This window comes from Buceros rhinoceros, unplaced genomic scaffold (assembly GCF_000710305.1).
Source record: "Buceros rhinoceros silvestris isolate BGI_N320 unplaced genomic scaffold, ASM71030v1 scaffold32912, whole genome shotgun sequence".
Taxonomy (NCBI): domain Eukaryota; kingdom Metazoa; phylum Chordata; class Aves; order Bucerotiformes; family Bucerotidae; genus Buceros; species Buceros rhinoceros.
Genome location: NW_010400254.1, coordinates 16,035 through 27,309, shown reverse-complemented (window position 1 = coordinate 27,309; position 11,275 = coordinate 16,035). Strand labels below are relative to the sequence as shown.

General features: G+C 40.4%; 1 protein-coding gene across 1 annotated transcript in view; it reads left to right on the top strand.

Annotated features, from left to right (window-relative positions):
* NPC1 (Niemann-Pick disease, type C1) overlaps window positions 1-11,275 on the top strand; it is a gene marked incomplete at its 5' end in the record, with an annotated part of 26,896 nt that overhangs the window by 14,628 nt on the left and 993 nt on the right. Inside the window, 15 exons of the mRNA XM_010131784.1 lie at window positions 358-458; window positions 1,369-1,471; window positions 1,892-2,081; window positions 2,482-2,664; window positions 3,417-3,531; window positions 4,334-4,461; window positions 4,551-4,691; window positions 5,256-5,345; window positions 5,459-5,649; window positions 6,409-6,524; window positions 7,079-7,208; window positions 7,620-7,820; window positions 8,667-8,898; window positions 9,906-10,019; window positions 10,782-10,944. Of these exons, the coding sequence (XP_010130086.1) occupies window positions 358-458; window positions 1,369-1,471; window positions 1,892-2,081; window positions 2,482-2,664; window positions 3,417-3,531; window positions 4,334-4,461; window positions 4,551-4,691; window positions 5,256-5,345; window positions 5,459-5,649; window positions 6,409-6,524; window positions 7,079-7,208; window positions 7,620-7,820; window positions 8,667-8,898; window positions 9,906-10,019; window positions 10,782-10,944 (2,198 nt within the window). The remainder of the gene's footprint in view (window positions 1-357; window positions 459-1,368; window positions 1,472-1,891; window positions 2,082-2,481; window positions 2,665-3,416; window positions 3,532-4,333; window positions 4,462-4,550; window positions 4,692-5,255; window positions 5,346-5,458; window positions 5,650-6,408; window positions 6,525-7,078; window positions 7,209-7,619; window positions 7,821-8,666; window positions 8,899-9,905; window positions 10,020-10,781; window positions 10,945-11,275) is intronic.

Genomic DNA, 11,275 nt, shown 5'->3' with positions numbered 1-11,275 from the left:
AGGAGTCACATTTTAATTAAGTTTCCAGTTGAGTTTGGTTTGGTGCAGACACTGGTCTAGTTTATCTTACATTCCAAACAACACTTCTGAGAGGTAGAATTCTGTAACAGAAGAAAGTTTCTAAGCTTTCACTTCAGTTTATAGTTTGAATAGAAGCTACTTCTTGTCTTAGCTGCAAGTAAGACACCTTTAAAACTCTTAAGTTCAAACATAGCACAGGGCAATGTATCACTAGCAGTCGCATCTCTGGTAGTCTGTTATAACACAAGAGTTCTTCATGTTTTGTCCTGTGGTGCTGTGCCTCGGTTGTCAAGCAGAAGTGAACAATTATTGCTGGTGATCTCTCTCTCTCTTTAGGGCTCCAGCATCACTGAATGATACAAGCTTGCTTCACGATCCCTGCTTAGGAACATTTGGTGGACCTGTATTTCCATGGTTGGTGTTGGGAGGATATGATGGTAGGTGGCAAAACAGTATCGGAGCTCAAGTCTTGAGAGTACATCCTTGTGTGCTGTCTTTGGCAGTAAAGATGCGCTTTCATTTAAAAAATTGGTGTTTAAATGCAATCCAGAGAAATGAGTTTAAGCTATCAGGAAGTAAGGATATTTTAAATAACTTTCCAGAGGATCAGTGCTTATATTGGAGGCAGACTGCTTGCATTTTGCACTTTAAATTACTGGAATGTGTTCTCTTGACAAGCATGCAAATGTTCAGTCTGTCTTGGGCCTGCTGAAGGATCTCTAGTTTCTGGAGGCTAGATAAAGGTGTGAAGTATCTCAAGATGACGTGCCAGGGTGGGCAATGTATTTTGCTTTTGAGTTAGAATAAAGTTTTTTGTCACTGATCTGGCAAAGCAGTTAACAATAGATTAAAGTGATCACAAATAAGATCCTTCCATAATTTTTCTGAAGTCAGAATCTTGTTCAAGCAGTTTATCCAGCTGAATCTAACTTGATAGACACATCAAACACAAATGTGCTTAAAACTGCCTTTGAAGGCAAGCACTTCTTGATTAAACTGTAGGGGTTTTGTACTTCCTTTGAATAAACTAAGTATGCAAGAGGCACAGTGTTCAGGAAGCCATATCTTGTTCCTCATTAGATGGTTATGTAGTAACCCTTTGTTGAAGCATGCAACAATTTAATGTTGGGAGTGCCATGAATGTGTTAAATAACAAATTACCACTTTTTAATCTGGAGTGCTTATCAGCTTCTGCTTATTTCAGTAGTGTTAGAGGAATCAGTGTTGTTAAACAGATTGATCTTGTCCCTACGACCCCATTAAATGCACTTTGGACAATGCTCACTTTAAAATTAATTGTACCTGCCCATAGTCATAATGCCTGACAACTGTTTTCCTACTCTATAGATGACAACTATAATAATGCTACGGCTCTCGTTATTACTTTTCCTGTCAACAATTACTACAATGACTCAAGAAAGCTAATGAAAGCCTTGGCATGGGAAAAAGAGTAAGTAGGCTTTGGGTATTCTGAAATGCATGTGTTCGTTAGAGCAGCCCAAAAAAGACCACAACTGCACTGGTGGTTTCTCAGTATAACTACACAGATGTTTTGAGAGGCAGCAAACCCACTTTAAGTTGTCCTTAAGTCTGTTGTAAGACTTCTGCTTTATCTGGCATACTTCATTTGCTTTGAGGAGATAGGTTCTATTATTGGTAGTGACTATCTAGACCAGTAGTACTTGCTGATAAGTAACTTTAGAAAGGACTTGATCTTTTAAATATGACCAAGGTCCCTCAAAGTACTGTCTGGCCACAGTATGCTTGTACTGCACAGATTATTATTTAAGTTTACCTTCAACAGACTTCCAAGCATTTCTAATACAAGATGTCTTTTCCTTTAAAGTGTGACTGGCTCTCTTTTTGTTAGGTTTATTAACTTTTTGAAGAACTATAATAATCCAAACTTAACCATATCGTTTTCTGCTGAACGGAGTATTGAAGACGAAATCAATCGTGAAAGCAACAGTGATGTTAGCACTGTGTTGATAAGCTATATCGTAATGTTTGTGTACATCTCCATAGCCTTGGGACATATCCAGAGCTGGAGAAGACTGCTGGTATGTGTATAGTTCTCATTGCTGTAAACACTGAAGCTACAGCTTGCTGATTAGTTTCTCTTAGTTTTAAGTGACTTAAGTATTTTTTCAGAATATTCATATTCAATCTTGTGTTAAAGTACTGAGTCTTCCTTGGGCAGCTAGGGGGAGCATTGGCCTTCTTGTCATAGTTGACAATTCATGTGTGCTTCATAGCCTCAACTAAGCTTATTTTTGAAATGTGCAGTTAGTTTTAAGGCTTGTAGCTTCAAGGTGTTTTTAAATATCTGGTTCTTTTGAAGATCCAGATAAGAGTCTTTCTACTAACTACATTAAATGTAAGAATATGTATTTTACCTTTGCTATAATCTGTCCTGTGTGACAATGCTGGTTTGGTTGACAGTCATTACAACTTTTATAGGTGGATTCAAAGATCTCCCTGGGCATTGCAGGCATCCTGATTGTACTAAGCTCAGTGGCGTGTTCTATAGGCATTTTCAGCTACTTTGGAATCCCACTGACACTGATTGTGATAGAAGTAATTCCCTTCCTGGTGCTGGCTATTGGGGTGGACAACATTTTCATTCTAGTCCAGACACTTCAGGTATGTATTCTTTCATACAGACTCTTCTAAATATGCCTGTTATGTTTGACAGCTGTTAACCTGAAGGAGAAGATCTCTATTCCAGTGCTCAGCCCAGTATGAGCAGCTCTGGACTCTCACAGCCTCTCAAGACCAGGATATTTAGTGGTCTTGAAGAAAGATAAGATTATTTCTACACTCCCTCCACCCCCAACAACAAGCCATCTGCTTTTTCTTATTGCTGGTGGATATCGAGCTCACTTAACAGAGTTTCTGGTCCACTACTAATGATGTACAAATTAATAATATTTATAACATCCTTCTCTGGTAGCTGTAGAACTTGACTGCTATTTTGATCACTTGTAATTTTAGTGTATTGTGAGCAGTAATCATGGACTAAACTATATGCTTAGTTAGAAGACCAGGGTCTTCTAACACTGATCCTTAGTGGGAAACTGACTTTCTAATTTGACAGCCTCACTGAAGAGAGAGACTTTAATTTGACAGGCTGAAACTGGCACTGCCTCTGTCCAAGTGTGTGGTTTTGGCTGAAGTACTGAACTTGTTACTGTTACTTGTTACTGTACTTAAGTTTGAAGCAAGGCAACAGGGGATGCTGCTTTTGTATTGCAGAATCTCTTTTTTTAAATCTAACACGCGTTAATGCAGTGAGAACAATAAAAGATAGCTTTGGATGTTTGAAAGTGGGGGGTTTTAAGTCATATGAAACTACTTCATAAATTGCCTTATGTAATAAATTATTACCTTTACAGAGAGATGAGCGCCTTCAGGGTGAAACTCTGGATAAACAGATTGGCAGAGTCTTGGGAGATGTGGCACCCAGTATGTTTCTCTCATCTCTTTCGGAGACTGTGGCATTCTTTCTTGGTAAGACTTCTTTAGTACTTGAAGATAAGGGCCTTATATGTGCAAGAATAAGTAGAAAACTAAAATTTTTTGAAAAGCAAGAATTTGTAGAGGAAGTTTAGCTTAGTTGTTCATTGCTGTAATCGAGTTTAACTTGATCTCTGCTGGGAGTAGGCATTGTAGTACTTCAAGAGACTGGCACAGTTAAAAAGGTTAAACTTGGAATCTGTAAAGCTCTTCAGCTAGAAAGGCTGGAGCTTTTTACTGATTTGTTGACTGACATGTCTAAATTCAACCTTAGTAATACAGCAAATGTCAGCGTGTACTAACTCCTGTATTGCATTCAGTTGTCTTTTCATGGCTTGGAAGAATGCCCCTATGACAGATGACGTTTGGGGTTCAGTCTTACAGTATGTTAGAGGCATATCTTATGTTGTTACTCTTCAAGTATAAATTGGCCTCCTTTCAAAATGAACTTGTTTACTTTTAGTGTAATTTGCCATTGGTTTAACTGGCTTAATACTGAAGCAAGATCTTGCTTGCAGCGCTCGTTCCTCAACTACCCCATTATGTAGCCTGAACAAGACTAGAAACTTTGGAACTGAGAAATGTCCTAAAGCTAGTCAGTTCTTGGCACAGCCTTAATGCTGTCAAACAGGCCAAAGACAGCGGTCATAGCCAGGCTTGTGTCAGCTGATTTCTTCTACATGGAAGAGAAAGGCTCTTTGTTCTGCTAGCACTTAAATTGAATATCTGACTAGAAAATGCTTATGCATTTCTAAGAGGAGGGAGCTTGTTTAACAATCTGGGTTGCTTCCTTCAGGGACACTGTCTACGATGCCAGCAGTCCGCACATTTTCCCTGTTTGCTGGAATGGCTGTGCTAATAGACTTTGTTCTTCAAGTCACTTGCTTTGTAAGTCTCCTGGGCTTGGATATTAAGCGTCAAGAGGTGAGTATAAGTGCACCTGTAACTGCAGTGTAATACAGACAGCATCTTTTGCAGAACTGTACTAAATCTGGCTTTTAATCAATTTTCAGGGGAATAGACTGGATATTCTGTGTTGCATCAAAAACAATGAAGAAATGAGTGGAGTCCAACGTTCTGAGAGCATCTTATTTCAGTTCTTCAAAAACCTGTATTCTCCATATCTGCTTAAGGATTGGATGAGACCAATAGTAGTACGTATACTCTGTTTACAGCAGGCAGTCATCTAAACTTGAGCAAAAGTGTAGTGAGTCTGAAGGTCTCATACTGAAGAATAATCAACACAATGAAACAAAGCTTCTAGGGTTTTTGCTTTCAGCATTAGTACTGGAATAAGCTTTTGTAACTGCTTTAATAGAAGAGTATTCCTGTTAAAGAAGAGACTTGACCTTGGATTGTCCAAGATCCAGATTTAAGAGTTGCATTAGTAACAATCAAACTGCTTTGGGCATAATCAGAAATCAGCACATGTTGGCTCCTACGCTGCATTCATTTAGAGATGTGTTGCTGAATTGCTAATTCAGTTTGAGGTTACCATGCTCATTTACAGAAGGTGTTTGGCGTATCTTTCACTGCTGCCTTTTACATATAAACTTTCCCGTATGGCTCCAATGGGAGCTAGGTTTTTTTAGGTACTAAGCCTTGGTAGCATGCTTCAACTAGAGCTTCCTTATGTGGTTCCTATTAACTTAATACATTGCATCTGTTGCTGGTTGTTTCTGTACTGTGCTCACTTCTGTGAGTTTCCTTTTTTGCAGATAGCAGTGTTTGTGGGTGTTCTGTCATTCAGTACAGCAGTTGTGCACAACATAGAGATTGGACTGGATCAGTCTCTCTCCATGCCAGATGTAAGTCTTAAGTTCATGTCACTCTTGAGCAATTTGTGGCTGAACTGAAACCTTGATACCTTCTTGTGCTACCTCAACATTATGTAATATTAACTCCAAACTTTCCCTTTAAGGACTCTTATGTAATGGATTACTTCAGCCAGCTTAGCAAGTACCTGCATGCAGGTCCTCCTGTCTACTTTGTCCTAGAAGAAGGGCACAACTATACCTCCTTGGAAGGGCAGAACATGGTGTGTGGTGGAATGGGATGTAATAATGATTCACTTGTCCAGCAAGTCTTCAATGCTGCAGAAATCAGTAGCTAGTAAGTCTTTGATGCTTTTCTCTGCATGGTCACATGGAAGAGATGTAGCTGACTAGTGTGTTTAATTTAGTTCAGGCTCAGCTCTTGTACTTTATACTGTGATTTTGGGAGGAGGGGAAGGGAAGAAGCTGGGGCAATCTCCTAGAACCAGGATAAATCCTGTCTGGACTGGTAGGATACATTGATGTTCTTGGGTTTGGAGAAGGGGCTTGATCCTTCAAGGAATCCAGGAATGGTAGGAAGAAACTCATAAAAACCTCTCAGTATGGTTAAGCTTTCCTGGAAAATAACTTGCATGCTCATCTTCTAAACTTGGTGGACAATCCACCCTAACCTAGCAAAGCTAAATGGGAATAATATTTGACTTCAGTAGCTAGCAGCTGAAGAAAATTTCTTCCTGATTCCTTCCACTCTAGTTCAGTGGGTTTACTTCACTTGAACTGAAAGAGGAACCTTGCTTAAAATCTGAGGCAACAATACCTGAAATAGGATAGGGCATAGAGTGGATAGAGGAATGGAAAGCTGAGCTTGACAGTGGAACTCAAATGCAGGAAACAAGCTCCTACTTGCTAGCTGTGGTGTTACAAGCAAGAGTGGCTCTTGGATGGGGTTCTGGAGCAGGGGAACTTTAGGGAGAGCTAGGTAGCTTGGACCAGAATGAGTTGACATGGTGTAAGTCAGCACTGGAGAGACCAAGGGATGTTTTCTGGAATGAGACATGAAACTCCTGATGATGGATATGTTACTTTGTTTTATTAGCACAAGGATAGGCTATGCCCCATCATCCTGGATCGATGACTACTTTGACTGGGTGAAGCCACAGTCATCCTGTTGCAGGGTCTACAATACTACTGGACAGTTTTGCAATGCTTCAGGTATTGGCATCCATCTACTTGCTGGGGGCTAGCTTGGTTTATAAATTTTACAGCCAAAGCATATTACCATGGTAGGAGCTACATGAATAGCTTTTCTTACTGTGAAGAGCAACCTTTTGAGTTGCCCTCTGATTTGCTGAACTGCTGTTTGAGTGAACTTCAACATTCTACTGGAATGCTGCAGATTGAATTCAGCCTACCTAGACAGACAGTGTAAGGGCTATTCCAAAAATAACTTGTTAGAAAAATGTAGATCCTGTTGCTGGTTTCATTAGAGCACACATAGTTGTCCATTTTTAGTTCAGATTCTTCAGTCTGGGATAATTATCAGGTCTGATGTAGACAGCACACAAGTTCTCTGGTAGCCCTTGCCTTAATAGAAATAAATAAAAAAGGACTGGAAATTTTACATAGAATTGCAGGGCTGATCAGTTATTCCATCAGTGAAAATAAGGGTGTTTATGGAATTGTATCCTGTAGTATTGCAAGTCAGAAGTTACTAGTGTTATGATAAAGAATACTTGATTCTGTAGCTGACCTTCCTGTTTCTTCAGTTGTCAATCCATCCTGCACTCGTTGTCGACCACTGACTCAAGAAGGCAAGCAGAGACCGCAGGGCAAAGACTTTATGACATTTTTGCCAATGTTCCTATCAGACAACCCTAATCCTCAGTGTGGCAAAGGGTAAGAGCCGTGTTTCAAATACCTTGCTGAGACCAGCGTGTTGAAGATACTTTCTCTGGAAGTGGGACTTTTCTGTCTGCAGGGGTGGATATCTAATGTCCTTCCAAAAGTCAAAAACATTTGACATCTCGCTGTTCTATAGTATTTTCTGAAATAAAGCTGGGAAAACAAATCCATCATCAATTACGTGGAACAGCAGCTTCCCCTGTACAAAGAAAAACAACTTTTATTGCCAGTGTTGTGGTGTATCCTATGCAGTGTGGAAGCATATTGTGCTCTGAAGCTTTCATAACTTTCCTAACCAGATTTTTAAGTTGGAAATGGTTGAAAGTAAGATTAAGTTATAAAAGCTAATAGATTTGAATGGTGCTCACTGATACTGACATATAAAATGTTCCTATGTTTATGTAGGGGACATGCTGCATATAATTCTGCTGTCAACTTTATAAACAACAAATCTGATGTTGGAGCAACTTATTTTATGACTTACCATACTGTACTGAAAACATCATCTGATTTTATTGATGCTATGAAGAAAGCTCGGGTTATAGCAGATAACATTACTGAAACAATGGGCATCAAAGAGAAGAACTACCGGGTGTTTCCTTACAGGTACGGTTAGATCTTTCTTGTCTTTGTGACAAATACTTAAGGATCTGAGAAAAGGGGCTGGCTAATAACATCCTAGAGACTTGAGTTTTGGCTAACAGGAGGTAATAGACTCTGGAACATCTAGTAAAACCGCAAAAATACAACTTATAGCTCTAGCACTAACTCATGTTTTCTGTGGTTGATAGTGAACTTAAATCTAAGAAAGGTGTCCTTCACTGCAAAGGTAGCACTGCCTTCAGCTTGGGCACTTCCTAGCTTTCATAGTAGGGTTTAATAGTTCTGACTTAAGCAAATGTGTTGACCTGGGTCATTGCAAGCTCTAATGTGAATGGATTGACTTCAAACTTAAGTTACTTAAACTTAAAGCAAGGCAGCAGTGATGTCAAAGTACTGCTTGTCTTATCCTTGCATGATACTAAAGACTCTGTAGTACCACGCTGAAATTGAGTTGGAATTGGTATCTGCAGAGCTGAAACGCTAATCTCATTGCTTCAGAGAATCCTCCCCATCCTTGTGGTCTCAGTGCATAAAGAATTGGTTCAGACTTCCTGCATGAGTTCCTGCAGATCCCACAGCTGATCTGAAGAATGACCTTCTGGCAACTACTGTAGCTGCTTCTATTGAAGTGTGGGAATTACCCTGACTTCCAGTCATCACCTGTGTCTGAAGTTGTCATATAGCAGCCAGTGTTCTGCAGGAGTCGTTCCACTGATGCTAGGAAGCCAGTTCATGCTGGTGACTTCTATAAGGAGGCAACTAGTTTAGATTAGCCTCTGTCCTAAGGAGAATATTAGCATATGACCAGAAAGATGACTAACTACCACTTAACTTCTTTTCCTTCCACAGTGTATTTTATGTCTTCTATGAGCAATACCTGACAATTGTGCATGATGCTATCTTCAACCTCTGTATCAGCTTGGGATCAGTATTTTTAGTGACAGCTGTGCTGCTTGGTTTTGACATATGGGCTGCTGTTGTAGTTTCAGCGACTATTGCTATGATAATCATCAACATGTTTGGAGTGATGTGGCTCTGGGGCATCAGCTTGAATGCAGTTTCATTAGTAAATCTTGTCATGGTAAGTAAACAAGGCATTCCTCTGTCTTGAACAGTTCTGTGTGTCTTAACTTACATATTCTGAGTAGTATTTTTACTAAGCTTTGATGGATATTTGAACACTAGGGGAACTATCTTAACCTATCCAGATGGTATGTAGAAAATGAGTTTATTCTGTCAACTAGTCCCAGTACTGATAAAATACAGCAGTTGAACTGTGAGCTGTACCGCATCTGGCAGCGGTGGTCTCTTCTGCTCTGCAGCAGTAGTTGTATTGCTACTGTATAGGCTAGGGGGAGTAGCACATCAACAGAGGTTGGCTGTGCCGAAGGTAAGGATACTGCTGTGCTTATGTTCTACAGAGTAGATCTGTGATGTGCTAGCACCAGTATTGTTCCTGCTTAAATGGGTGAAACCACTTATACAGAGAGTGCCTTGGTGCAGCATTCCAGAGCTTAGTAACTAGTAGCTGAGGGCTGGAGCTCTGCAGAGATTCATTGCAGATCTGAGAGTTACAAGTAAACCATTCCGCCATGTTATAGCCAGGCATACGTTTGCACAAGTCTACCTGCCAGAGAAGTCTAAGATTTGCCAGCTGTTCAGTGTGGTGACTGTTTGGTCAGCTGAACTTCTACAGTATCAAATCAGCATGTATATTTAGTTATTCTATAGCAGCATTGACAGCAGCTGATATCCGTAACTGTTTTCAGTGTTCACTGCACGCACTGTACTGGTCAGCTTTCTTCAATACCAAGAAACTTTTGTCCTCAAACAATCTCATGTTCTGATTCCTGTTTAATCAGGTCAACTGTCCATTAATAATGATGGGTGGTAAAATGCCATATGGCACCTGCAACAGCCCTTAGAAAGGAAGTAATACTGAACTTGTAACTTCCAATGCCATTTTATCCTGGGAACTGAACTCAGCTGCTAGAACCTCTCCAGCCTGTCTAGAATTCTGAGTAGAGACCTTGCCATCCAAGTGCTCATCTAAATGATGTTTCCATGTATGTGTTTTTTCCACTCTAGAGCTGTGGTATCGCTGTGGAATTCTGCAGTCATGTTACAAGAGCGTTCACTGTTAGTACTAAGGGCAGTAGAGTAGAGCGAGCGGAAGAAGCTCTGTCTCACATGGGCAGTTCAGTAAGTATCTACTGTATGTGAAAAGAAACAAGTAGCCAAGTTCAACTATACAAACTATGCCAATATCCTCAAGTCATAAGGATGTCCTTGCCTTTCTTTTTGGAATAATTAAAACTCCTAAAAGCCAGCCTAGGCTTCTACTAGTTACAGGGGTGATCAAGACTCCAATTTTCAGTCTGATGTTACTACTACCTAGTAGTAAAGAACAGAGCTAAAAGCTTTAGCTGAACTAGTAGTTTGGATTTAACCTTGAACTGTCCCCTTAAAGTTTTAAGTGCTTCTCTTCTAAATATTCAAAGGTTTCTAAGACAGACTCTTCTGAATATGGGATGCAGTTGGAGCTCTGAGAATGCAAGCAGGGCTTAGTATTTAGGCAGTACTGTCATGTCAGAGTAAGATGGGGTAGGAACAGACTGTTATGGTGATACATGTACAGGACACAGGTGAGGAACTTCACTGGAATTTGAGTTACTTCAAACAATAGTATCTCCCTGAAGTAAAAAATTAAATGAGGTGGCTGTACAGAGATTAGAGTGGATTTGTGATTGTACTGAGCCTGGCCTGTGGTGTCAGTTCCTAGTGGGACCAAGAAGTTGAGCTCTTTTGGGTAGGACTTGGACTGGGTCCTAAGGACTAACAAGTAAGGAAGAATACTGCAATAGGAGGCTTAAATAACATAAGAATCTTAACAAATGTGAAATACTTAAAGCAAATGGATTACATAAAGCCCCACTTATCATTTAAACACTTTTCTATTGACAGGTTTTCAGTGGTATCACGCTGACCAAATTTGGAGGAATTGTAGTACTGGCTTTTTCCAAATCCCAGATTTTCAAGGTGTTTTACTTCAGGATGTATCTAGCTATGGTTCTGCTAGGAGCAACACACGGACTAATATTTCTGCCAGTTCTGCTTAGTTACATAGGTAAGTTGTGACAGTTTGCTCTAACAGACCTCAGAAAAAAAATCTGGCTACCTGTGGACACTTTCTCCATTAAATGAAAAGTATTGCACGTGCCCCTGCCATTCAGTCAGACAGCTGGAAAGCAGGCGCTGACTGGTGGCAGTGCTATCACAGGCTGGTCGAACTGAAGCCACCATTGCCTGCCCCATGTGGTTGCATGGTGCTGTTCTTCACGGAGGTGGTTGCTGAGGGCCATGTGGCCCAGCAGACAGCAGCATGATGCATGTCTCTAGACCTGGGGACAGGATGGTGGGTGGTAGCAGCAAACCTACTGTGGGACAGCATTCCGGCA